The sequence below is a fragment of the Periplaneta americana genome, chromosome 11 (genome assembly GCF_040183065.1).
Source record: "Periplaneta americana isolate PAMFEO1 chromosome 11, P.americana_PAMFEO1_priV1, whole genome shotgun sequence".
Taxonomy (NCBI): Eukaryota; Metazoa; Arthropoda; class Insecta; order Blattodea; family Blattidae; genus Periplaneta; species Periplaneta americana.
In genome coordinates, this window is record NC_091127.1 from 163,180,012 (window position 1) to 163,205,869 (window position 25,858).

Consider the following 25,858-nt stretch of genomic DNA (forward strand, 5'->3'; position numbering starts at 1 on the left):
AATTTAAATTGTATTTAAAATATTAAAATGCGATCATTTTGATCCAGAGACCACTCATTTGGTGCAATGACAATTCCTTTAACATGTTTCTTAATTGTTATTACCAGTTATTTTTGGAAAAGCGAAAATTAACAGAAAAATTTTGCCTACAGATTTATTATTATGTTTATATTATATTATATTATATTATATTATATTATATTATATTATATTATATTATATTATATTATATTATGTAAAAAGTGTGTTTATAACGGATGTACTCGAATTAGAAAGTTTTTAATTTGTTGTGGGAGCTTTTACAACATCGCAACATAATCTGCTTGGCTCATTACCCAATTTTTTTGCATTGCATTTATTGCATATACTGTATATTTTATGTATTTTAACACGATTCAATTGAGCATAGTTAAAATTTGAATTATGCAATAATGGATTGCTAAGCTAACGTACTATTACTGCATATTAAATCAATACACTCTAGTTGTTCGTTAATTCTCTGAGATAAAAATGAATATGTTCATAAACATTATTTTAAGAAATACAGGAAATGAATATACAGAATAACCTATCAAGTTTTCTGTGCATAAGAAGCTATTTTAATCTTACCTGTCCTCAATTCACTCACAAGTTGCTGTAATAACATTATAGCATTATGTCCATCCAGAAAAACTACACTTTCCAATGATGAAATAATAATTAATTATACAACTCGGTTAATTTATCTTCCGATATTACTTCATACAAACACAGAAACATTGTCTGTACGCTATGTTTCATAGCTTTCGATTGTTGTGTCCAAGGCCCCTTATAGACGAAGTCATTTGTTTTTTTATTTCAATACACCGCCTTAGATGGCAGTTATTTTAATTTTAAAACTCATTTATCTCATTAAATATCAGTCCTATCAAAATTTTTCAAAGAATAAAACTTATCAGACATCATTTTTAAAGAAACTTTTGTTATGTAATATTTTTCATAAAAATCAATAATAAGCGAGATATTTCGATTTATTTAATTCAGGCCCCCTTATAACCCCCCTTTTAAATAAAGTATTTTGAATGCCATATAGCCTAAAATCTAAGTTACAACGAACTTAATTTATATTCCAATTTTCATCGAAATCCGTTCAGCCATTATCGCGTGAACAGGTAACAAACATCCAGACAGACAGACAGACATACAAACAAAAATTTCAAAAAGGCGATTTTCGGTTTCAGGATGGTTAATTATACATGTTAACACCAGTTATTTTTGGAAAATCGAAAATTACCTGAAAAATTTTGGCTACAGATTTATTATTACTACAGATGGTGGAATGCCGATAGAGGAAACGGCATTGCCTCACAAAAACCTACCACCGAACATCGTGTTTGTGATACCTCCGATTCATTTCTGTCATTGACAGTTTTCAGCCCACGCAGGTCTTTCACTACAAACTCACCATTCTACAATCTTATTTTCCGTGTCCCTCTTAGTCGTGTATCATCTGATATCTTCTTCTGTCCCGAACTCTTCTCCCGTTCACCATTCCTTCCAGTGCATCTTTCAGCAGGCAACCAAAATTGAGGAATTTAACATAGTAAGATATGGAAATACAGTTTCCTCTTCAGTCCGGCGGCCCCCTTGGTGCTATTCGACAGAAGTAGGCTACGTGCCGGCACCGGGTTTTCCATTCTCCCTTCTTCACCTCCATCATCCTCACCCATTCCCTCCACTACATTTACACTTACACTTACATTCACCCTAATACACGACATAACTCTTCACAGATACACATCATGTACAGCGTGACCCTCCGAAGTGGTGTAAAAATTGAAAATGGGTCACAGTGCTGCCACTGGAATCAACGCAAATGAAGTGGGTAGTCATTAGATGCACACATACAATAAATCGTACAAAAGAAGGTATTGCAACATTCTTTTTTTTTTTTATTTCGTTGCTTGGATACAGACGAAGAGACTAGCGACATGAACGGTTCTTAATGCATTCAGTAATAATAATAATAATAATAATAATAATAATAATAATAATGATGATAATAATGATGATGATGATTTATTTTAGCTGGCAGAGTTAAGGCCGTAAGGCCTTCTCTTCCACTCAACCAGCAAAAAGTATATATACAAAAGCTTATGCATGAACTTACAAAGAATTCAACAATTTGATTTAGATGAGAGTTACATGTATACAAGAGTTATTTACGAATTAAACAACAAAATACTATGAACTATTAATTAAACACTGAAATAAACTGTGTAGCAGAATTAAGCTAAAATACATAGAATGTTAATATATTTCAAATAATATTAGATAACAGAAAGAGATTATTATGAGACAATTTTGAAAATACAGCATTATCAGGATGCATGTCTAAAGGAAGGAGCAACAATGTAGTCAGTGATAGTTTAAATCAGTAGAGTAAGGGAGAGGATTGTCGGATAGGTCTGGTAATGTCGGATAATCTCGGATAACATTTCTTTTCCATCGAATGGTGCAATCTGATGTGAAAATAATGCATTACGTTCTCTACAAGTAGACGAACATCTGCATGAATAGCCATTACTGTTGAGTGCTTCACTGTGTGTGAATAGCGTGTTTTCAACGTTTCTGCAAAAAAATAACTTTTTAACTTTTTGAGGGTAAGTAATGTGATTTATTCGTTACAAGTTATTCTTATATTTACACAACATGGTATGCACTGTTTGATATACCATAGATAAGGCTTCTTAATCCTCTAATTGCAGAAATGCTATCGACAACATGTTTCATGCAGCTGGCTTGTTTTACTGTTTGTGAAGAGTCGGCCAATGTCGGATACTAGCTGAGGGCAATGTCGGATACTAGCCGAGGACAATGTCGGATAGTATCCGAAATTAGCGGCTGTCTTTCAATGCTGCTCGCTACATAAAAGCTGCCTTAAACCCATTTATATGTTTTCTATAACAAACCACTACATTTTTACTCATGGATATTTTTAATTAATGTAAGTAATTAATTTTCTAATTAATCGAATATTATGAAGTAACGAATTGTTTCTTCTTGTGATATTTTTAGATGCCTAAAGTAAAAGAAAAAGGAGATTCAGTCTAAAAAAATGGAAGTCTGAAGATATGGTAAATGCCATTGTCGCAGTACGGGAGAAAAGAATGGGTATCTTGCTGCTTTCAAAAGATTCAATGTACCTCGATCAACATTATTTGATTATGTACGGTCCAATTCTGAGCCCACCAAAGCCGTTAAATCGAAACTTGGACGAAAACCAATACTCCCAGCTTCACTTGAAGAGAAGCTAGTTGACTATGTGTTAATGATGGAGAGAAAATATTTTGGATGAACCAGAAATGATGTTAAAAGGCTTGCGTATCAGTTGGCTAAACAGAACACTATTGTAATAGTTTCTGATATTGCAATATATTATTTTAAATGCATTATCATACCACTTACATAATAATGTATCATGTATCCGACATTAGCTTCCCATTCTGTCAGTGATGATATTATTTCTGTTTTGTCTTTGCAAGTTAAACAGCAAATACATATTATGTAAATTACCTAATACTTATGTACAGTCTGCAGGAACCCCAAGAGGTTATTATAATACTAAGTAATTCCAGTTCTAACTTTTTTCAATTATCTTTATTTTGAAACATCAAAATGGTATTCGACAATACCCTCCCTTACTCTATGATTGGAGTGAAATGCTAATAAGGTTATATTTTAAGCTGTTTTTAAAGGTGTTTATTGTCTTGCAGCCCCTAATACTTTGTGACAAGGAATTCCATTGACGCGAGGTGGATACTGTAAAAGATTATGAATAACGGGATGTTCTATGAAGAGGTATACTTAGCGTGCCACAGATAAGTGGTCTGGTATTTACGTCGTGGTTAGAGTATAGATAAGAGAAACGAGACGAAAGGTAATTTGGTGTTGAGGTGTGCAGAATTCGAAAGAGTAAAGACAAAGAGTGTAAAGTTCTGCGTTCTTTAAATCGGAGCCACGAGAGACTTGCGAAGGACGGTGATATGTGATCATATCGTCGGATGTTGCACACGTATCTGACGCACATATTCTGAGCTCGCTGTAACTTGACTGACAGTTCAGAACTTAGGTCACTTAACAAAACGTCACAATAATCGAAGTGCGGCATTACTAGGGTTTGTACTAGGGTAAGTTTTAGTTGCTGGGGCAAGAAGTTTCTCAAGCGACTTTTTTTTTATCGTTTCTTTAACTTGAAAACTCCAACTTAGATTATTATCAAAAAAGAAGCCAAGATTTTTTTACGACAATACGGTATCGCAGAATCAAATAATGTTAATAAAGTGTCATTCTAATCACTCGAAATAAAAACAAGTGATTAACACTTCAGACGAAAATAAAATCACTCGCTCACTTTGTCAAGAATGTAATAAATGATCATTAAACATGTGTTGAAAACTTAGCCTGTGAAGGTTCACCACCGCATCTAAACCGCTTGCGTTCAGTAGGGGACACTGTTGGCCCTGGAGAGCAACGTTCTCGCTTGCTGCTCTTCTTCTGCCTGTGCGACGGCCTCGAACAGCTGTCTCTTGACCCTCAGCTGCAGGTCGACCTGCAGACGCTTGGTGCTCTCACACATGGAGCAGAAGAACATGTCGAGCGGGTCCCTGCTCCCTGCAGGGGCAGTGTCCACGTCCACGTCAGGCGTCGACACCCTCACCTTCTTCGCCTCGGGCTCCTCGTCCTCCTCGGCGGACACCTGGATCTGCTGCTCCGGCCACGAGTTGCTGAACATGGCGTCTGCTGGGGAGGCTTGGAGCTCGTCACGCTAAGTTGTAAAAGAACACAGGGACTCAGAACAGGGCGTTACAGAAAAGCAGTAACTGCGGAGGAATACAAACCTTCCCCCACAACATTGTTTGTCTTACTTTAAAGCTATGGAACTGTGAAATTTCTAAACTTCTATATTTTACACCAATTAATCTGAAACGTTTACCACATATTTCTTACAACGTGGACATGCAATACATAAATTTTCATTTTGATATTCCAGTTAAGGCTGGTTCACAATAAACCGGGAATGGAAACGATAACAAGAACGAGAACAGAAATATTGTTAAAATATATGTATTTAAATGTCAGCATTCACAATAGTTAATAGTAAATGCTAACATTTAAATACATATATTTTAACATTTCCGTTCTCGTTGTCGTTTCCGTTCCAGGTTTATTGTGAATCAGCCTTTAGTTTACTTATAATTAATTTTGTTGTGGAGTAACGGTCAGCGCGTCTGGCTGCGAAACCAGGTGGCCCGGGTTCGAATCCCGGTCGGGGCAAGTTATCTGGTTGAGGTTTTTTCCGGGGTTTTCCCTCAACCCAATACGAGCAAATACTGGGTAACTTTCGGTGCTGGACCCCGGACTCATTTCACCGGCATTATCACCTTCATTTCATTCATACGCTAAATAACCTAGATGTTGATACAGCATCGTAAAACAACCCAATAAAAAAAATATATAAAAAAATTAATTTTGTTGTTTTTTTTTCATACTGAATTATAATTGTCCCAATTTTCAAAGTTTGGAACTACCTAATGTTTGCATATTTACTACGTATTGAGCTTCGCGACTGTATATACTAGACTGTGGTAATATCACAGACGAGCACTTGTCAACAACTAGCATTCGAACGCAGCCACAGGAAGGTCTCTTTGTTCAGGGCATAAACCGCTAGAGAAAGTGTCGAGTGAGTAGTTTCCGTATAAGATCAAAACCCCGCCTATTTCTTCTGCCTTTACTATTGTTCCTATTTTCTACTGGATGTGTCGTACACAGTTGTAAAAAATGTTTTGCGTAGTACTTAAAGATATCGCCCACTATAATAAATTATATTGATCATTCTACCAAATACGGAAGATTTGTAATTTTATAAAATACCATTTTGTTACTTACTGGATCGTTGACCAATAGCAAATCTTCTCCGTCACTGTTTTCCGTCTTCAGTATTTCTATAATTTCATTAACCTCCTGCGAAGCTTTTGGTGGCGCCGGGAAAAGTTTCCTTCGTTGAGTATACAAGTTTCTTCTTGTCAGGTTGATATCCACGGTTGTTATTTTCTCACGGATTTCCTTCGGGGCAGAGCAGATTTCTTTTTTGATTAATTTTGTAGGTCTGTCGAACAGGTCTTCTTCACGGGCTTTGCGTTTAGCGGCGTTCGTGACCACCTGACGGTGTACAGTCTCATCTCTCTCATGGTTGTGACTCCCTTCTTTTGTTAAAAGCACGTTTCCTGTAGCATTTGTAACTATTTTAGCATTGCAGATTTTCACTGTGCACCTCCATTTCTGTTGTTGTTCATTCATGTAATACCTTCGGTACTTGTATCCATCGAGGAGAGTCAGTTGGTTCCCGCGTTGACTGTACATGGTCATCATGATGGCTGCCGCAGACCCGGGCCCGGAATAGACGGGTCTCGCTAAACACAGATTGGACGGAGTACGAAGTTTACCGATCATAAGTGATCATATCACTTCCTCTCTAGTCGTGGCAGGGAAAATTGTGCGGACTGAACCGATCGAAATGGATGCTTGCGCAACTTGAATAACCTTGCGCAGATGAAAAGTCGACAGTTGCGCATTTTGATTTTGATTGCACCGTACTCCGCAAGGTCAATGGCGACCTAATTCAAGCTTCTGCTGCCATCTACTGGTCAGGCGGGAAAACTACTGCAGCTAAGAACTTCGAAGAGAGGAGAAATCTGACAAGAGGTTTGTGTTTTTGTGGTGAGAGCTGAACTAATGACTAGAGATCGGAGATCTTGACTTTCCTGTGTCCAGTTGTATTTATTCCGTTTCATAAGAATTTTTGTAGAATACGGTAATAGAATTTCGAAGTCAAAATATCGCATTCGCATTCAAACGGGAGGCTGGCTATTTTTATCTACGCCATTCAGTGCTATTTAATTTTATCTATCAAACTACTTACTGCTGTATCGCTTCGTTCAAACTTTTCGGAATCGTAGATAGAGATTTCCTACGTATTTTACACACAAATTTTCTTATTAATGACATGCCATTATGTAGTGAGTAGAGCCAGAATGTTTGACAAAATGCCTTTTTTACTAGTTGGAAGTAAATCATTATTTTCATAGATATAAATGTGATTTGGAGTAAATCAAAGTGATACGGCCAATTTTTATTTTGTCTATTTTGCCTTTTTTAAGGTGTTTCTTAATAATAAATGGCTTTTTTTGTCATTTTAAAGCAATATTTCTTCTTTATTTGCAATTTTCTAATTAATTGTAATGTAATGTGTATGAAATTTAAGGGGAATTGGACGTTATCGCATGCAAAGTAATTTAAAAAATAGCCTATCTTCAAGCAGTCAGAAACATAATACTATTTACCACAGCTATTTCAATTTTTTAGGGATATATGTATACACATTAAACTTTAAAATGAAAAAAGAATGGTTAATCTAGTGTAAATCTTACCCTTAAATTAATTTTTGAATTTAAACATATTTTTTTATATAAATTCACTACACACCTGTGATTAGGTACACTCTATTCACTTATCATAGCACACATTTAATTAAGATTTTGGCCACTTACTGCTAATAGATACTAAAATATACCCTACTAAAATTATTAAAATATCTGTAATATTATGGGCATAGGACTTATAATAATCTTCAATTTTTTTTAATTTATTGACGGTGCTGATTACTGTAAGCCCTATACCCATAATATTACAGATATATGAATAAATTTAGTAGGGTATGTTTTAGTATCTATTAGCAGTAAGTGGTCAAATTTTCAATTTAATATGTGTTATAATAAGTGAATAGAGTGTACCTAATCACAGACATGTAGTGAATTTATAAAAAAAGTTGTGCTTAATTAAAAAAATTAATTTAAGGATACAGATTTACTCTAGAGTCACCATTCTTTTTCATTTTAAAGCTTAATATGTATACACACATAGCTAACAAAAATGAAAAACCATTGATAAATAGTAGACTATTATATTTATGACTGCCATAAGATAGGCTATTTTTACCATTATTTTGCATTCGATGACCAACTCCCCTTCTAAAACAATGACTGACTTTACTAACAATAGTAAATAAAAGTAATTTATTTGGGTGCTTAATCTGCTAATAATCGTGCTTTAATACTATTGGTGTAATATGAATAATGATCGACAATCCACAGTTACAAATATAATATTGTCATTCTTCACGATACCAACAATCAGCTTTATAATTTTAAATATTAAGCTCGTTCTCATAGAAGTTGTCACGTTGCAATTTCAATTATTTGCTTTCATATTTTCAAATATATCTGTTACAATTTTGTGCTACATGTGTTTATTATTGTAAGAGAAAGAAATTTGAGTGAGGAACAGTCAGTTATTGTCGGGTGACAGAAGTAGTGATGAAGGAAATAAATTAAATACCGATTTATTGATATTACAATATATTGCAAACCTAATTTCGATAAACGATATGTATCGCAGAAAATATATCGATATATCGAACGATTATCGATATATCGCTATTCTATAAGCAAATTGCATTTTCAGGCGTACATTTACTGTATTAGAATAAAATTACTTAAATTGTAATTTTCCTTTTTACCATTTAAATAACAGTCAAAAGCATACATGTAAAATTGTAACAATAAAGAATACATTTTCAATACCATAATATGATATAGGTCCTAACCTAAATCAAAATTATGGTGGAGGCAAGGGAGCTTAAATGATAGTGGAAAAGAGTTAAGTGAACTCTACATGGTTAAGTATTTGATATTGGAACACGATTCAATTATTCTAATGTTATATAGGATTCAAATCCAGAACACAGATTAATAATTATTGCTCTTTTTTACCTAACAATGTAATCATTTTTAAATGTAAGTAAACCGTACTTACAATGTTACAAGTTTTAACAAACTTCACAGTTGATATGATACAATCTTCCTTTAGTAAGTTCCCATTCCAAGTTATTGTTACACTCGAACATTCCAAACAACAATGGTGATTATGATAGGGATAGAATGTTATGCACTAGAAAGATATAATAAGAAAACAGAATGTCAGCACTAGGTTGTGCATAGAAATCATAGCGTAAACAAATGTCACATCGGTATTAAATTCTTGTTTCTCTTTCCATTTCAGGATATACTGTAGAAATAAAAGTTTTGATACCCGTTTTTGAGGTCAGACGGTTCCCTTTCAGGGTGGGAGTTGCTTCTGCCTTGGAGAACATTAATAACAATATTAAAACAGTAGTAGATAAACCTCCCGTCTGTCTCACGTTCGCACACGTTGCATTTTGAATTTGGTGCTGCATATTAAACAGTTTGAATTCGAATTCCAGTCCAGCCAATTAGAACAAGGTACTGAGTGAGGTTGCTCAATTAAGTAACTGTCCACATTCAGTAGCGCCATCTCTCGGGAATTATCGGAGTTGTCTAGTGTGGATTTTGTTGTTGTTGCTAATGATAATAATTCCACACCAAAAATCGATAAATTTATAAGAAAACCGATATATTATACGATATATTGAATCAAAATTTCGATATCGATATATTGCTATATCGAGACGAAAATATCGGTATTTCGTAAAAACCGATATATCGTTCCCATCTCTAGACAGAAGGTATAAGATCGGTTAGCTAGAATGCCTAAATTCAGTAAACCCATTGCAAAGTAAACTTCATGTTTACGTTAGTGAATTTGATGCCCATGTGTTTTCAACCGATGGAACAGTTTTGTTACGTAAGGTTTGTGAAAGACAGTTAATTACGAAAAAAAAAAAGTATTTTATAAGTCAACTTTGTTAGCTACGAAATAAAAAAGCGTGACTTATGTTATGTAATTTAAATTTATTGTTGAAATATATTATGCCTTTTTAAAATTTGTAATGCCTATTTCAAAATTTATTGTGCCTTTTTTTTTACGTTTTTATTGCCTTTTTTGCCTGCCTATTTTAACTTTATAAATGCCTAAACATACGGGCTCTAGTAATAAGTAGGGATGGAAGTTCGGACACCGAACTTTTGAAGTTAACTACGTTGCGTGTTATACAAATCGTGTTTACATCAACTCAGGGTTGTATAAGGACTAGTACAGAGCATTGCTATGTTTCAATAAAAACATTGTTCGTTATAGTTAGGTGACAAAAACAAATAGAGAATAACATGAAGTCTGATCCGTTACAAAGCAAGTGACGTCAGAATAGCGTGACGTAACTCATTGCCGTTGCTAATCAATTGACGTCAGATGTTGAAACTTCATTAAGATTTTATTTTTTTCATTTGACACTCACGAATAAACATTCCGTGTTAAAAATCGGCTTTCCTTCTTCCCATGGTTCTCCTCGCCTTGACTATGTAGGCTAGTAGACAATGTCTTCTGGAATATGGTACGTCTTTGGCAAACAATACGCTGAGGGCATTTCTTTGTCGCCTATTGGTAATACTACACTTGAAATAAAAATAAAATATTGTAATGACGAAAATACGAGAGATATCAGATGCATCCTATAGATTTTATCAACAGTAATTTCACTAGAGGTTTTGATTTATCTAGACTATTACACTTTTACTACGTCACACTACTTTTGACCAATAAAACGGTACGAAAGGACGTCTTTCAAACAATCATGGCTGCTAATCGTACAATTTTGTCGCGTCCCTAGCATTTGTTTAATTTTATCGCGTCCCTAGCATTTGTTTGTTTTTATCACTACCCTAGCATTTGTTTCTTTGTTTGCCAACATTTCAAACTGCACTGGTCTGGACGTCAAAAAAACTCCAGTCGATGCACAGCACTTTCAAATATGACTCGCATTGGCATTCAAGAACAAGAATTAATAAAGATCACTGGTCATAGCTATGCATCTTCCCTGAAACCCTATTTACAAATAAATGAAGAGCACCATTCGGAAATCCTGAATAAGTTGAGGGATACACCATGTACTTCGACGAGTTCACTTCTTTTACGCAAACGTCCAATATAACATCAACTGAACCACCAACCACTAAAAACATTCAAATTTGAAAATTGTACTTCAATAATTGTTTCTTTTAAAATTATTCACGTTTATTTTTTATTTAAACATCGTTAATTAAAACGTTTCTTGTTTATTTCATCATCCCTAATTAAAACTTTTCTAACACTCGTTCATATTATTTAGGTTCTGTTTGTTATAGCTTCTGCTATATTTATGATGTTATGGATAGTCACGTATCAGAGATTGTTTAATACTAAGATTTATTAAAAATCATCTGTCAAGTGACGTTGATTACTGGGATCCGGATGATTGAAGTGGAATGCAAATGTTTTAATAAAAATGAAACTTAATCAACAAAGCCTTCTTGACTAGTAACCGTCCACAGAGTTCAATGAAGATTCCATAGTTGGCACAACTGATAACAAGAAAACAGCTAATCATAACACACTACTGCCATCTAGCGTAATGTTGAGATGGTACAATAATACATTTGAAGACAGTTGTATTTTCGTAAGTCAATTAATATTTTATTGTATTGGAGTACTTTGTTACTTCTAATCTTTATATACTTTCTTCTAATCGTGTAATAGTCAATTAAATCCCACTCGAGTTTTGATTTTCTCTAGATAAATCAAAACCTCTAGTGAGATTACTGTTGAAAAAATCAAAACTCGAGTGGGATTTAATTGAGTGTTATACGATTAGAAGAAATAAAGTACTCTAATGCAATAAAATATTAATTGACTTACTAAAATCCTATTTCACTAATGTTAGCTTCACCAAAACATTTGAACGGAGCCGCCATTTCCAGTTGACTACCTGTGCGGTAAAAAAAGACGATCGCAAAACATGTTTTGTAGTACAGTAGAGAATTTTCATTTTGAAAGTTGGCAAACAAAGAAACAAGTGGTAGGGAGGTGATAAAAACAGAAGAAAGTATATAAAAATTAGAAGAAATAAAGTACTCTAACACGATAAAATAGGTATTAATTAACTTACTAAAATTCTATTTCACTAATGTTACCTTCACCAAAACGTTTAAACAGAGCCCCCATTTTCAGTTGATACCTATGCGGAAAACAAATGACGATAGTAAAACATGTTTCATAGTACCGTAAAGAATTTGCAGTTTGAAAGGTTGGCAAACAAAGAAACAAATTCTAGAGAAGTGATAAAACAAACAAATGCTGGGAAGTGATAAAATTATAGCGATAAACAACCATGATTTGTTGAAACGTCCTTTCGTACCGTTTTATTGGTCAAAAGTACGTAGTATCACGTAGTTAGTCAACGAAATATTAAGTGTGGCAGATCTTCAGCTGACTTTGTACAATACTTCAATGTTAAACAGTTTTCTTTCAGCTCAGTGCTTTAATCTGCCGTATAGCAACGATAGAAGCAGATTTGCCGGGTAGAGCGCTCTTACTCGCTAGGCGATCGATCGTATCTGACAGTGCAGTGAGGGCAACTGCACGAAATTGGATAACCAACTATCTCACTGAATTATCGATTGAACATTACTCTCCAAATCTTAGTAATAATGTATGCCGAAAAATGAAGATAAAGCATTATTACCTTTATTACTAATAAACAGCTAGTAGTCTCTAAAGAAGCTAAGGTCACTTCATTTTAATAAAATTTGGAGTACTCTATTTCGGAGTTGCCCGATTACCTCCAAAATAGACAACCCCATTCCCTCCCCCATTAAGGTACAGTTTTGTTCCCTCCCAATTGAAAACAGGTTCACGGAGGTTATGCACTATTTTCCACTCGATAAAAAAAAAAACATTAACTTGCACAAGTTAACTTGTTGGTATTAATAACAACTAAGATAAGATGAAGTTAGAAACATGCTCATATTTAGAGATCCATCTAATTTCAAAGAAATACATTTGGCGTATTGCAATAGGCGACTTTAGACACATACTCTAGAATAGTAGTAGTTATACCTTTATCAAAACTACTGATGAGGGACTGATGTTTGTTGACCATTAGATAGCTTAAGGCCCATTCACAATGAAAATTAAACATAACCGTAACATAAACACAGAAGTTTGCGCCCAGGCTACCAAATGGCATCATTCACAATGATTCACATAAGCATTGATATAAACATTACCGTAAGACGTTAACATGAATGTTTGCAAACTCCAAACTTTCATGCTTATGCTTACGTGATTTGCAAACAGAACACAATCGTGGAGCGCTGAAGTATACGACAGAATGAGGAAATGGCGTCGTTGTTATGTTTCCATGGTTACCAAGTATGTTTGCTGTTATGTTTATGTTCCCATCGTGAATGATGGTATGACTTCTTGATTTTACCGAAACGTTTATATTCTTAAGTTAACGCTTACGTTATGTTTAATTTTCATTGTGAATGAGCCTGTACTAGTCGACACAGCGGAAAAGCACACGGATTGGGAGCGCTCTAATTTTCCTTTTGGCCTTTCCTTAGAAGCCCTGATTTTTGCGCTCTCTCAAGTCAATACTGAAGAGAATCACGCATATAAATATCTACACCACACCGCCATTAAATATATGAAAAAGACCCAACCCCACTTGATTAATAAGTGTAAAAATATTTGAATTTTAATAACAGTATTATTATCTTACGTAAGTTTTATAGTTTTCAGTAACACACACACACACACACATATATATATATATATATATATATATATATATATATATATATATATAGCCACCACTCAGTTAATTATAGAAATCAATGTCTAATTTAAGATATTCTCTACATCTACTTATATAACCCAAAAACGTTTCACTTTCATATCATCAATATAGCACTACAGAATCAGACCTGAAAATTATTTTTAGTAAGTCTTGCAGTTTTTAATAACCAATTTATTTTGAGCTCTAAATATGTCAGCATTCTTTCATATCATGGCTTATCCTGTAATATTGTTTACTGTAGTGTGTGTTTTGTTTTATTCTGAAATGAAATTAGACAGATGGATTTTATAACATAGGAAAATTATGTTGAAAAATTGACATTTCACTGAAAACTACTATTTTTATGAAAAACTTTGGGTTCCAAGCTTCAAAATGAGCGGTCATTTATTAAAATCCGTTCAATCGTTTTCCCGTACTTTCCATTACCAGTTCAAATTATATATTATAGACCAATGTGACGAAGAAACGTAAAAGACGAAGAACACGTTGAAAGAATGGTCTGCAGAAGTTTTGATGGAGAACGGACGTACCAAAAGGCCTTATCATTTTTAGGAAGTTACTTAACGACGCTGTATCAACTACTGGGTTATTTAGAGTCGATGGGATTGGTGATAGCAAGAAAGGCTCGTATCGTTGTGTTCATACACTAGTGTACACTACGCACCATATACAAACTGGAGCACATAAGTGGATCCGTAATGGCTGATAACTGTAATAATTTATTTCCTTAATAATTTATTTATTTAATCTGGCAGAGCTAAGGCCAGTAGGCCTTCTCTTCCGCCCAGCCAGACTCTAATACTAATTAAATACATTTGCTTACATAGTTATTACATTAATATCTAGATCATAAAACAACATGAAAGTAAATAATGAATATTGGATAACTAATGTTAGTGTGACAATAATAGACACTGGTAAGAAATAGTTATAATAATAATGATAATAATAATAATGGTAATAATAATAGTAATAATAATAATAATAGTAATAATAATAATAATAGTAATAATAATAATAATAATGAGATAATTTAGATATTTATCTGTGATATATATAACCATTAAACACTGAGAAACCTGAAAGAGCTATTATTGTTGACAATAATTGATAGAAAAATATTTCGTTAGCCTATTCTTAAATTGATTTGATGTCTGACAGTCCCTGACATTACTCGGTAGGGAATTCCAAAGTCGAGGAACAGCCACTGTGAAAGAAGATGAATATGACGATGTTCGGTGGGAGGGAATGGATAATATTGAGGAGTGTTGTGATCGTGTGTCTAGGTTATGATGGGTGGATAAATTTTGAAAACGAGACGCAAGATAGACAGGAGTGGAGAAATGCAATATGTGAAAGAGAAGGGAAAGACAGTGGATTTTTCTACGATCTTCTAGACGGAGCCAGGACAACATTTCGAGGGATAGTGTTACGTGATCAGCCCGGCGAATATTGCAGACGAAACGGACGCACGTATTATGAACACGTTGTAGTCTCTGCGCCGAAGTAACGCTTAGGTCAGTAAGCAGAATATCACAGTAATCGAAGTGGGGCATCACGAGTGTTTACACAGTATTAAACAAATAATTGTTATTGTTATCGTCATTATTACTTAAGACTATTAAAACTCGTTTGTTTACTTTGCTTCCAACATTAAAACATACTGATATAACATTTAAAGGTAACTTAATATACATTACCTTATGAAATCTGCTTATTCATGAAGTGGCTAAACAAATATCCCATGGCTCGTCGGAGCTGTCGAAAGCTACACCGTTGTCAGTAAGCCACTGTTGCTTACAACTTCTTAATATTGCAGATCTATTGTCTTGTTTATTATGATAACTACAATGCTTCCCCTTGGAAACCTTGGGAGTAATTGTATGGTCAACCATTTTACATAATTTTCATTATTCATTTTGTTATGATTAGGCTTAGGATTTTGGTGACCTATAAATCATGAAAAAATGTCCTAAAAACAATGCATTTATGATCTAAAAATCTTTCAAAAATGCCCTTAAAATGCCCTAAAAATTGTTCGTACATAATTGGCTAAGTAGGAAAAGAGGTTTTGTATTACTTAATATTTAGACTTACTTACTTACTTACTTACAAATGGCTTTTAAGGAACCCGAAGGTTCTTTGCCGCCCTCACATAAGCCCGCCAGCGGTCCCTATCCTGTGCAAGATTAATCCAGTCTCTATCATCATACCCCACCTCCCTCAAATCCATTTTAATATTATCCTCCCATCTACGTCTCGGCCTCCCTAAAGATCTTTTTCCCTCCGGTCTCCCAACTAACACTCTATATGCATTTCTGGATTCGCCCATACTTGCTACATGCCCTGCCCATCTCAAACGTCTGGATTTTAAGTTCCTAATTATGTCAGGTGAAGAATACAATGCGTGCAGTTCTGTGTTGTGTAACTTTCTCCATTCTCCTGTAACTTCATCCCTCTTAGCCCCAAATATTTTCCTAAGCACCTTATTCTCAAACACCCTTAACCTATGTTCCTCTCTCAGAGTGAGAGTCCAAGTTTCACAACCATACAGAAGAACCGGTAATATAACTGTTTTATAAATTCTAACTTTCAGATTTTTGGACAGCAGACTGGATGATAAGAGCTTCTCAACCGAATAATAACACGCATTTCCCATATTTATTCTGCGTTTAATTTCCTCCCGAGTGTCATTTATATTTATATTTGTTACTGTTGCTCCAAGATATTTGAATTTTTCCACCTCTTCGAAGGATAAGTCTCCAATTTTTATATTTCCATTTCGTACAATATTCTGGTCACGAGACATAATCATATACTTAGTCTTTTCGGGATTTACTTCCAAACCGACCGCTTTACTTGCTTCAAGTAAAATTTCCGTGTTTTCCTAATCGTTTGTGTATTTTCTCCTAACATATTCACGTCATCCGCATAGACAAGAAGCTGATGTAACCCGTTCAATTCCAAACCCTGCCTGTTATCCTGAACTTTCCTAATGGCCTATTCTAAAGCGAAGTTAAAAAGTAAAGGTGATAGTGCATCTCCCTGCTTTAGCCCACAGTGAATTGGAAAAGCATTAGATAGAAACTGGCCTATACGGACTCTGCTGTATGTTTCACTGAGACACATTTTAATTAATCGAACTAGTTTCTTGGGAATACCAAATTCAATAAGAATATCATATAATACTTCCCTCTTAACCGAGTCATATGCCTTTTTGAAATCTATGAATAACTGATGTACTGTACCCCTATACTCCCATTTTTCTCCAATATCTGTCGAATACAAAAAATCTGATCAATAGTCGATCTATTACGCCGAAAACCGCACTGATGATCCCCAATAATTTCATCTACGTACGGAGTTAATCTTCTCAAAAGAATATTGGACAAAATTTTGTACGACGGCAACAAAAGTGATATTCCTCGAAAGTTACCACAGTTGGTTTTGTCCCCCCTTTTTAAAAATGGGTACAATTATGGACTCCTTCCATTGTTCTGGTACAATTTCCTTTTCCCAGATAGCAAGTACAAGTTTATAAATTTCGCTATATAATGCACTTCCACCCTCTTGTATTAATTCTGCTGGAATTTGATCGATACCTGGAGACTTGTACTTTTTCAGATTTTCTATCGCAATTTAATATTTAGACTAGTAATTAAATTAAATTCTAGTACCAACATTTAAGTTTATTTAATTTTACATATTTTTTCTAAGTGGTACACTTTTTACCTGATGTAGTTTCTATGTAGTCCACCACAAGGCCACTCTTATCCGGAATTAGCAGGTATAGAGGAGTCTATATTGAAGGGGTGGTTGGAGTTTACTACGCTAAAATGGCAATATTTGTGTAGAAAAACGATTGAAATATTATACAAAATAATGAGTATTAGCCACCGGCGTAGCTTGGACGGTTAAGGCGCTTGCCTGCCAATCCGGAGTTGCTCTCGGTCGCGGGTTCGATTCCCGCTCGTGCTGATTATCTGGTTGGGTTTTTTCCGAGGTTTTTCCCAACTGTAAGACAAATTTCAGGTAATCTATGGCGAATCCTCGGCCTCATCTCGCCAAATATCATATAGGTATCACCAATTCCATCGTCGCTAAATAACCTCGTAGTTGATACAGCGTCGTTAAATAACCAAGTAAAAAAATAATGGGTATTAATGAACAAAATATGTCGACAAAATATTAAAGGAAATAAACATTATTTTATATCAATAATGGGGATTTATTGGAAAAATTAAATGAAAATGCCTAAAAAATGTCCGAATAAAACAAAAGATGCTCTTATGAGTTGTAAGAGGCAAAACATGCAGAAAAAATGCCCTAACAAATATGTCTTAACCTCTTCAGTCCTGGTGTATCGTATACTATAAAAGTAAAAAGGTAAAGGTATCCCCGTAACATGCCATGAAGGCACTTGGGGGGGCATGGAGGTAGAGCCCTATGCTTTCCATAACCTCGTCACTAGAATGAGGTGGTGTGGTCGGCACCACGCTCTGGCCGTCTTTTACCCCCGGGAAAGACCCGGTACTCAATTTTATAGGAGGCTGAGTGAACCTCGGGGCCGTTCTGAAAGTTTGGCAACGAGAAAAAATCCTGTCGCCACCTGGGATCGAACTCCGGACCTTCCAGTCCGTAGCCAGCTGCTCTACCAACTGAGCTACGCGGCCGCCGTATCGTATACTATACATAATTTTATTTTAATTTTTTGCAGTATCTTGGATACTTTTGAATTTTTGAATAATTAAATTTGATAGAAATGAAGAGTATCACTTTTGCAACATTTCTATGCCAGATTTATAAATTAAATTCAAAATTTTGGGGCACGAAGAAGTCAAAATTGCCCCAAAATTTGATTTTCTGTGAAGACTTGATTTGGGATTTTGGAACCCCAGAATGATGTGACGATTTTTTTTTTTTTTTCCAAAAATTGCAAATTCGGGACTGAAGAGGTTATAACACTCAGTTTATCACATAACACATAAATACTAAAGCAGCCATGTTTCTGGCTTATTAGAAAAAAGATGCAATTTCATCAAAATCCTGGCCCTAGTTATGATAATGACATTTTGATTTGGCTTGGTACATAAAAAATGTTCTCGAAATAAATCCTCTATCACCACCAGCATGGACGACAATCATCTTCCTCTCGCACTGCAGTAGAGGCCTGTATACATCTGACTCATTCAAATCTTGCCAATATTTTTGTAGACTACAGGCTTTTGTTCGCCTGCATCATTCTTTCTCACGAAACGAAGATATACAGCACGTATTTCTGCACTAACTGTGCGCTCTATTAGCAAGCGTCTTTTGTTTTTATATTTTTATACTTTTTAAAGTCAACGTGGTTGGCGAGTTGGTATAGCGCTCTCCTTCTATGCCCAAAGTTGCAGGTTCGGTCCCGGGCCAAGTCGATGGCATTTAAGTGTGCTTAAATGCGACAGGCTCATGTCAGTAGATTTACTGGCATGTAAAAGAACTCCTGCGGGACAAAATTCCGGCACATCCGGCGACGCTGATATAACCTCTGCAAGTGCGAGCGTCGTTAAATAAACCATAACATTTTAAACTTTTTAAATTTTCATCCAATAGCTTTAAAAACTCTTCTCAGTGTTTCCTCACTATCTTTGAACCCATATCTCGTTCTATACCAATTATTTAACTTTCATAAAGCTTATACTTCTTTATGATCACAGTAACATTTGTGAATCTGATGTCTAATTTTATTTGCAGGAGCTGGTCGACATTTCTTCGGATTTGTAATATTAGGCTCTTGTTTTACAGCTGGCATACCTTCTTTCCGTAGGCCCTATCTTACAAACAGTGGCTTTATTTATTCCCAGCAACACGTATCGTTGTATTGGATATAGGTACAGTATGTTTACACCAGCTTCCTTCTCCGAGTCAAAATGTAATAGCTTTGTAACAGATTTGTCTCACTTCACCATGTATTATCATTCCTGAACTGTTCTAGTATAACTGGAACTGACGATACTTGTGGATGAAGAATGACGTCACATACTGTAGTTCCGGGGTTCGCCGATAGGTACGCTTTTTCGCTGTGTCGTCTAGTATAAATGTCCGGATGAGCTAAATATAAATATGAATATTTTTCTTAAAGCATGTAATATCTGTTATACATCTTGATTACACAACTTTTAACGCTGTATCTCTTCGGAATATGCATGATAAGAACTTTCTTGTGTTAAATATTAATGTACCTTGTTAACATGTTTCGACCTATTTTGGGTCATCTTCGGAACTGGTCGTTGTTGGTCTTGGCGCCTCTTGTTTCCTGTGTGGGTGCGTTCGTAGTGTAGAGTCAAAGAGTGTATGTGTTTTGAAATTGAGGCGTGTGTTGAGAATATCGTTGTGGTGTGTTTTCGTGTGTCTGTATATTTCATATTGTTCTAGTGTGTTGAGTTTCTGGCTTTTTGGTTGGATGTGCAGTATTTCCATGTCTGTGTTCATGTCTCTGTAGGTGTGGTTGGCATTTGTGATGTTTTCTGCATATGTGGAGGTGTTTTGTAATTTTGTTATGGCTTTGATGACGTGTTCTTTGTAACGTGTTTGAAATGATCTGCCTGTCTGTCCTATGTAGAAGTTGTTGCAGGTATTACATTTGAGTTTGTATACGCTTGTGTGGTTGTATATATATGCAGAACAGGTCACAAATGCCAACCACACGTACAGAGACATGAACACAGACATGGAAATACTGCACATGAACCAAAAAGCCAGAAACTCAACACACTAGAATAATATGAAATATACAGACACACGAAAACACACCCCAACGATATTCTCAACACACAACTCAATTTCAAAACACACACACTCTTTGACTCTACACTACGAACGCACCCTCACAGGAAACAAGAGTCGCCAAGACCAACAACGACCAGTTCTGAAGATGACCGAAAATAGGTCGAAACATGTTAACAAGGTACGTCAATATTTAACACAAAGTTCTTATCATACATATTCCGAAGTAATATCTGTTATTAACTACTGTATTTTAGTAAGGCTTACCTCATTATGTAAAATGTTGCATGGTGTTTCTGATATATCTTCGATGGCTTTGTATTTAGCAGAGTTTCGAATTACATCTCGGTTCAAGATGCGGGAACTCACACATTCATGATTATGTTCAACATTTCGTTCAATCATTATTTCAGCATTTGCATCGGTTTTAATGAAGCTCTTACACAGTTTTTTAATGCACGTCCATCTTTGTACGCCGTCCTTCAAAGTCTTCTGAAAACTGAATTTAAATCCCTTATATAAAATTAAGTCCTTTCCCTTTTCACTTAAAATTTTCGTTATCTCAGTCATAGTACTAAATAGCCCATTACAACTACAGAACGACAATTGTTGCACTAGAAGCGAACGGCGCACGCTTACCAACACTGCTGCAATGCAACCACAGAACTACTCGCGCATGCTTTGAACGGAAACAAAATGCGATCGCAGTGGCTAGGGTGCGTCACAAAATGGTATTACTCCGCGTACAGTACAGTAAAAACGAAGGGAAGAGGCTACTTGTATTTCTAAATAAGATTTAGCCGGGAGGGAATGGGTATGTCCTTCACATTCGACCTTCATCAACAGGAGGGAATACGCCTGTAAAAGCAGACTGCGGGAGGCAACTGTTCCACACCCCTCTGTTTGGAGACGGTCTGTATTATACACAATGTATTGATCTGCGGGACGATGAAAATGCTTTTTTTAGACGAAACAGTGGCGTGGGGTGGGAATTTCCAGGGTGATGAGGGGACGAATTACTTTCGAGCTTCCTACTAACGTTTCACGAACATTATACTGGCTGTTCATTTCAAAGTGTGTCATGACGTCACTGTTGTTGGGTCACCGATTTGAAGCGAGTTTCATTTTATATGTTAGAGAAGTTGCCTATTATTTAAGGCGTTCTTCAATCTGAACTTGAGAACGTGTACGGTATAACTTGAACGTCGTAGCAACAGATGGCGGCCTGTACGGTCTGTGTGCTACCATAACCTCTTTCGAACTGTGTTTTGCGCCGGCAAGTCGTACGCAGGGTATTTGTTATCATCGGTTGCGTACGGTAACATTCCACAACACAAATCAAATGCTCCGTGTCCATGTTGACCGTCGAAGTTAATGTCAACAAATACGTAAGTAATCGTCTTAACCCTCTCCACATATCCCGACAGTACTTATTTCCAAACAGTTCACATTCCTGCCACTACCGGCGTTACCGTACGTATCGGCACGTACTCTTCAGAATGAACGCCGTACTTGCTAGCCAACTTCTCTGCCTCTTAGATTATACACCTGAGCTGCGGAAGTGTAGGAAGATTGAATTCTCTAGGCTCATCAGCTAGCCACATGACGGCATACAGCGAGCCAAGACACATTTTGAATTGAACACCCAGTATATACAGTGAAACCTGTTCAAGACGGAAGTGACATGGTCCTAATTTTTTTTCCGTTGTGGACAGGTTTCCGTGTTATTCAGGTGTGACATTAAAATGGAATATTTTGTCATTCATATACATGAAAAACAAAATGGCATGCCGCAAACTGCAAGAACTACAAAATATTCCGTTTAACACTCATCACATTAAATCAGCTTTCTGTCGCTTATTACGTTGGTGAATCATCTTGATTAAAATCTCATTTTCTGTGTAAATATTATCGTAACTCACTCATTAGTCATTAAACATTACTAAAGTTCACTAATCTCATTCTATTTAATATCTAACACTATACTCTAATACTGTATTGCATATCATGCACATTATTAATTAATTAGACTAGGAGTCATCTAGTAGAAGCCTTGAATTCTGGTTTATTTAATTTCTTCCCCAGTTCAATAGCTTGCTTTGCAGAACAGATCCAGAAATTGGCTTGTTCTTTGAAAGGTCATGAAGAACTCACTCTCACAACAGTTCATTTATTTCCACATAAACAGTTGCTTTCTGGTTCCTTTTGTGTCACCAATATCGGCCGCACGCCACTCACTCATTATGATCTTTATTTTTTAGTGTTACACCTGAGTTTTCCACAACTATACTTCAATATTATTTCACATAGACTTTGTTTCTAATTTTCCTTTATCTCGATAACTTTTACTTCATCACTTAATGTTAATGTCACATTTTATGCAACTTTTTTTTAAACCTGGAAATCACTACACTTGCGCTCCGTTTAGCTACGACAGTATACGGGTGTGAAAATCTTTGAAGGGACTCGTCTGCCTAGTCAACAGGGTAATAAAATGTATGACCGACAGGCCAACACGCCCTCGTACCCTCTACAATTTTGCAAAGAAAACTTGTTTTTATCTTAGTGACCTACATACAGTATTTCGTATATTCCTTGAAATTACACGCTGTTTCAAAATATAGTTACAAATATAGTGTGTCCAAAATATTGTTTCCGTTTTGAACAGTAGCAGACAGTTTTCGTTTCCGTGTTGGACAGTTTCCGTTTTATTCCGGAAAAATTACACATAATATATACAAATTTCGCCGGGACCAATAAATTGTTCCGAAATAGACAGGATTCCGGATTGTTCAGGTTCCGATTTGAACAGGTTTCACTGTATATATATATATATATATATATATATATATATATATATACATATATATTCCTTCAAAAAACAATATGAGATGTATAGAATTATACGCAGAATAATATTTTATTTTAGTAGGTTATTTAACGACGCTGTATCAACTACTAGGTTATTTAGAATCGATGAGATTGGTGATAGCGAGATGATATTTGACGAGATAGACAGAGGATTCGCCATAGATTACCTTGCATTCACATTACGGTTGAGGAAAACCTCGGAAAAACCCAACCAGATAATCAGCCCAAGCGGGGATCGAACCCGCGCCCGAACGCAACTTCAGACCGGCAGGCAAGCGCCTTAACCGACTGAGCAGTTGATGTACATGGCGTATCCCTCAACTTATTTAGGATTTCCGAATGGTGCTCTTTGTAAATAGGGTTTCAGGGAAGATGCATAGCTGTGACCAGTGATCTTTATTAATTCTTGTTCTTGAATGCCAATGCGAGTCATATTTGAAAGTGCTGTGCATCGACTGGAGTGGTTTGTAATTTTCTGTTTTTTGACGTCCAGATCAGTGCACTTTGAAATGTTGGCAAACAAAGAAACAAATGCTAGGGTAGTGATAAAAATAAGCAAATACTAGGGACGCGATAAAATTAAACAAATGCTAGGGACGCGATAAAATTGTGCAATAAGCAGTCATGATTGGTTGAAAGACGTCCTTTCGTACAGTTTTATTGGTAAAAAGTAGTGTGACGTAGTAAAAGTGTAATAATCAAAGAAAATGATGTTATTTTATTATTGAAATTCTTGAGACTAGAAAATGGATGTTCTCTTCAAAATATTTTGGAATCTGAACCAGTTCTGGATGAAAATCATCCTGATATTGAAATCTGTAAACGTGAATAGGAATATTTGACACTATAGTAGAGGAGTTTTCATCTGTAGCATACTTTCAGGACTGACTTTCTTAATACATCTTCTATTTTTCTTATTAGACATTTAAAACAAATGTTTTGTTTCTACAGTATATTTCCATAACAAATGTAAGGGCTTATCTGCTACAATTCTTATTTTGTATTAGTTTGATAAGCTGAAGCCTTATTTCTTATTATCCATTCAATAAAGTTCGTGTTTGTTAGTAAATTAACACTTCTGTACTGGTTTTAATGCCTAGGTACTCTAATTTAAGAAGTTTCAGATTTTCTATGCAATAGCGACTTAAATTCTCCATAATTTATTTACAAATATTTAAAAACTAGCCGTACCACTGCGCTCCGCTGCACCCGTTAGAAATAAATATAAATTAATTACATAATTAAAATAGGACATTTGATCCAGGGAACATTCGTGTTTGATAGAAGGATAATCGTTTAATATGTTACTTAATTTAAATTGTATTTAAATAATTAAAATGCTGTCATTTTGCTCCAGAAAGCAATCATTTGGTGCAATGACAATTACTTTAACATGTTTCTTAATTGTTATTACATGCAACCATAGTTTAATGAAGACTGACATATCATTTAGTTTTAATATGTATACTTTATATTACTATATGTTTCAGAAGTTACTGTAATAACATTGTAGAATTATGTCCATCTAGAGAAACTACACTTTCCAATGGTGAAATAATCATAGCTTCCGATATTACTTCATACAAACGCAGAAACATTCTCTTAGGCTATGTTTAATAGCTTTCGATTGTTGGTGTCCAAGGCCCCTTATAGACGAAGTCATTTGTTTTTATTTCAGTACAGCGCCTTAGATGGCGTTGTTATTGTAATTTTATTTATCTAATTAAATATCAGTCCTATCAAACTTTGGTATAGAATAAAACTTACCGGAAATTATTTTTAAAGAAGCTTTTATTATGTAATATTTTTCATGAAAATCAATAATAAGCGAGATATTTCGATTTATTTAATTCAGGCCCCCTTATAACCCCCCTTTTAAATAAAGTATTTTCAATGCCATGTAGCCTAAAATCTAAGTTACAACGAACTTAATTTATATTCCAATTTTCATATAAATCAGTTCAGACATTATCGCGTGAAAAGGTAACAAACATCCAGACAGACAGACAGACATAGAAACAAAAATTTCAAAAAAAGCGATTTTCGGTTTCAGGATGGTTAATTATACATGTTAACAGCAATTATTTTTGGAAAATGGAAAATTACTAGAAAAATTTTGGCTACAGATTTATTATTAGTACTAGCCATACCCGTGCGCTCCGCTGCACCCGTTAGAAATAAATATAAGGTAATTGCATAATTAAAATAGGACATTTGATCCAGGGAACATTCGTGTTTGATAGAAGGATAATTCGTTTAATATGTTACTTAATTTAAATTGAATTAAATAATTAAAATGCGATCATTTCGATCCAGAGACCACTCATTTGGTCATAAAAATTAGTTTAGGAAATACAGGAAACGAATGTACAGAATAGCCTATCAAGTTTTCTGTGCATAAGAAGCTATTTTAATTACCTGTCCTCGATTCACTCACAAGTTACTGTAATAACATTATAGCATTATGTCCATCTAGAGAAACTACACTTTCCAATGGTGAAATAATAATTAATTATACAAATC

The 25,858-nt window shown here is 35.2% G+C and overlaps 1 protein-coding gene across 2 annotated transcripts in view; it reads right to left on the reverse strand.

The window, feature by feature from the left end:
- Positions 1-2,018: 2,018 nt before the first annotated feature.
- The window catches only part of LOC138709543 (uncharacterized), an 87,812-nt gene continuing 63,972 nt past the window's right edge, over positions 2,019-25,858 (reverse strand). The window contains exons 1-2 of one of the 2 annotated variants that reach the window (XM_069840385.1): positions 5,932-6,654; positions 2,028-4,807 (exon numbers count right to left, since the gene is read on the reverse strand). In XM_069840385.1, coding sequence (XP_069696486.1) covers positions 4,481-4,807; positions 5,932-6,495 — 891 coding nt within the window. In that variant the 5' untranslated portion in view covers positions 6,496-6,654 and the 3' untranslated portion in view covers positions 2,028-4,480. Of the gene's footprint in view, positions 4,808-5,931; positions 6,655-25,858 lie in introns of those variants that run through there. The other variant, XM_069840386.1, reaches the window with a different exon arrangement.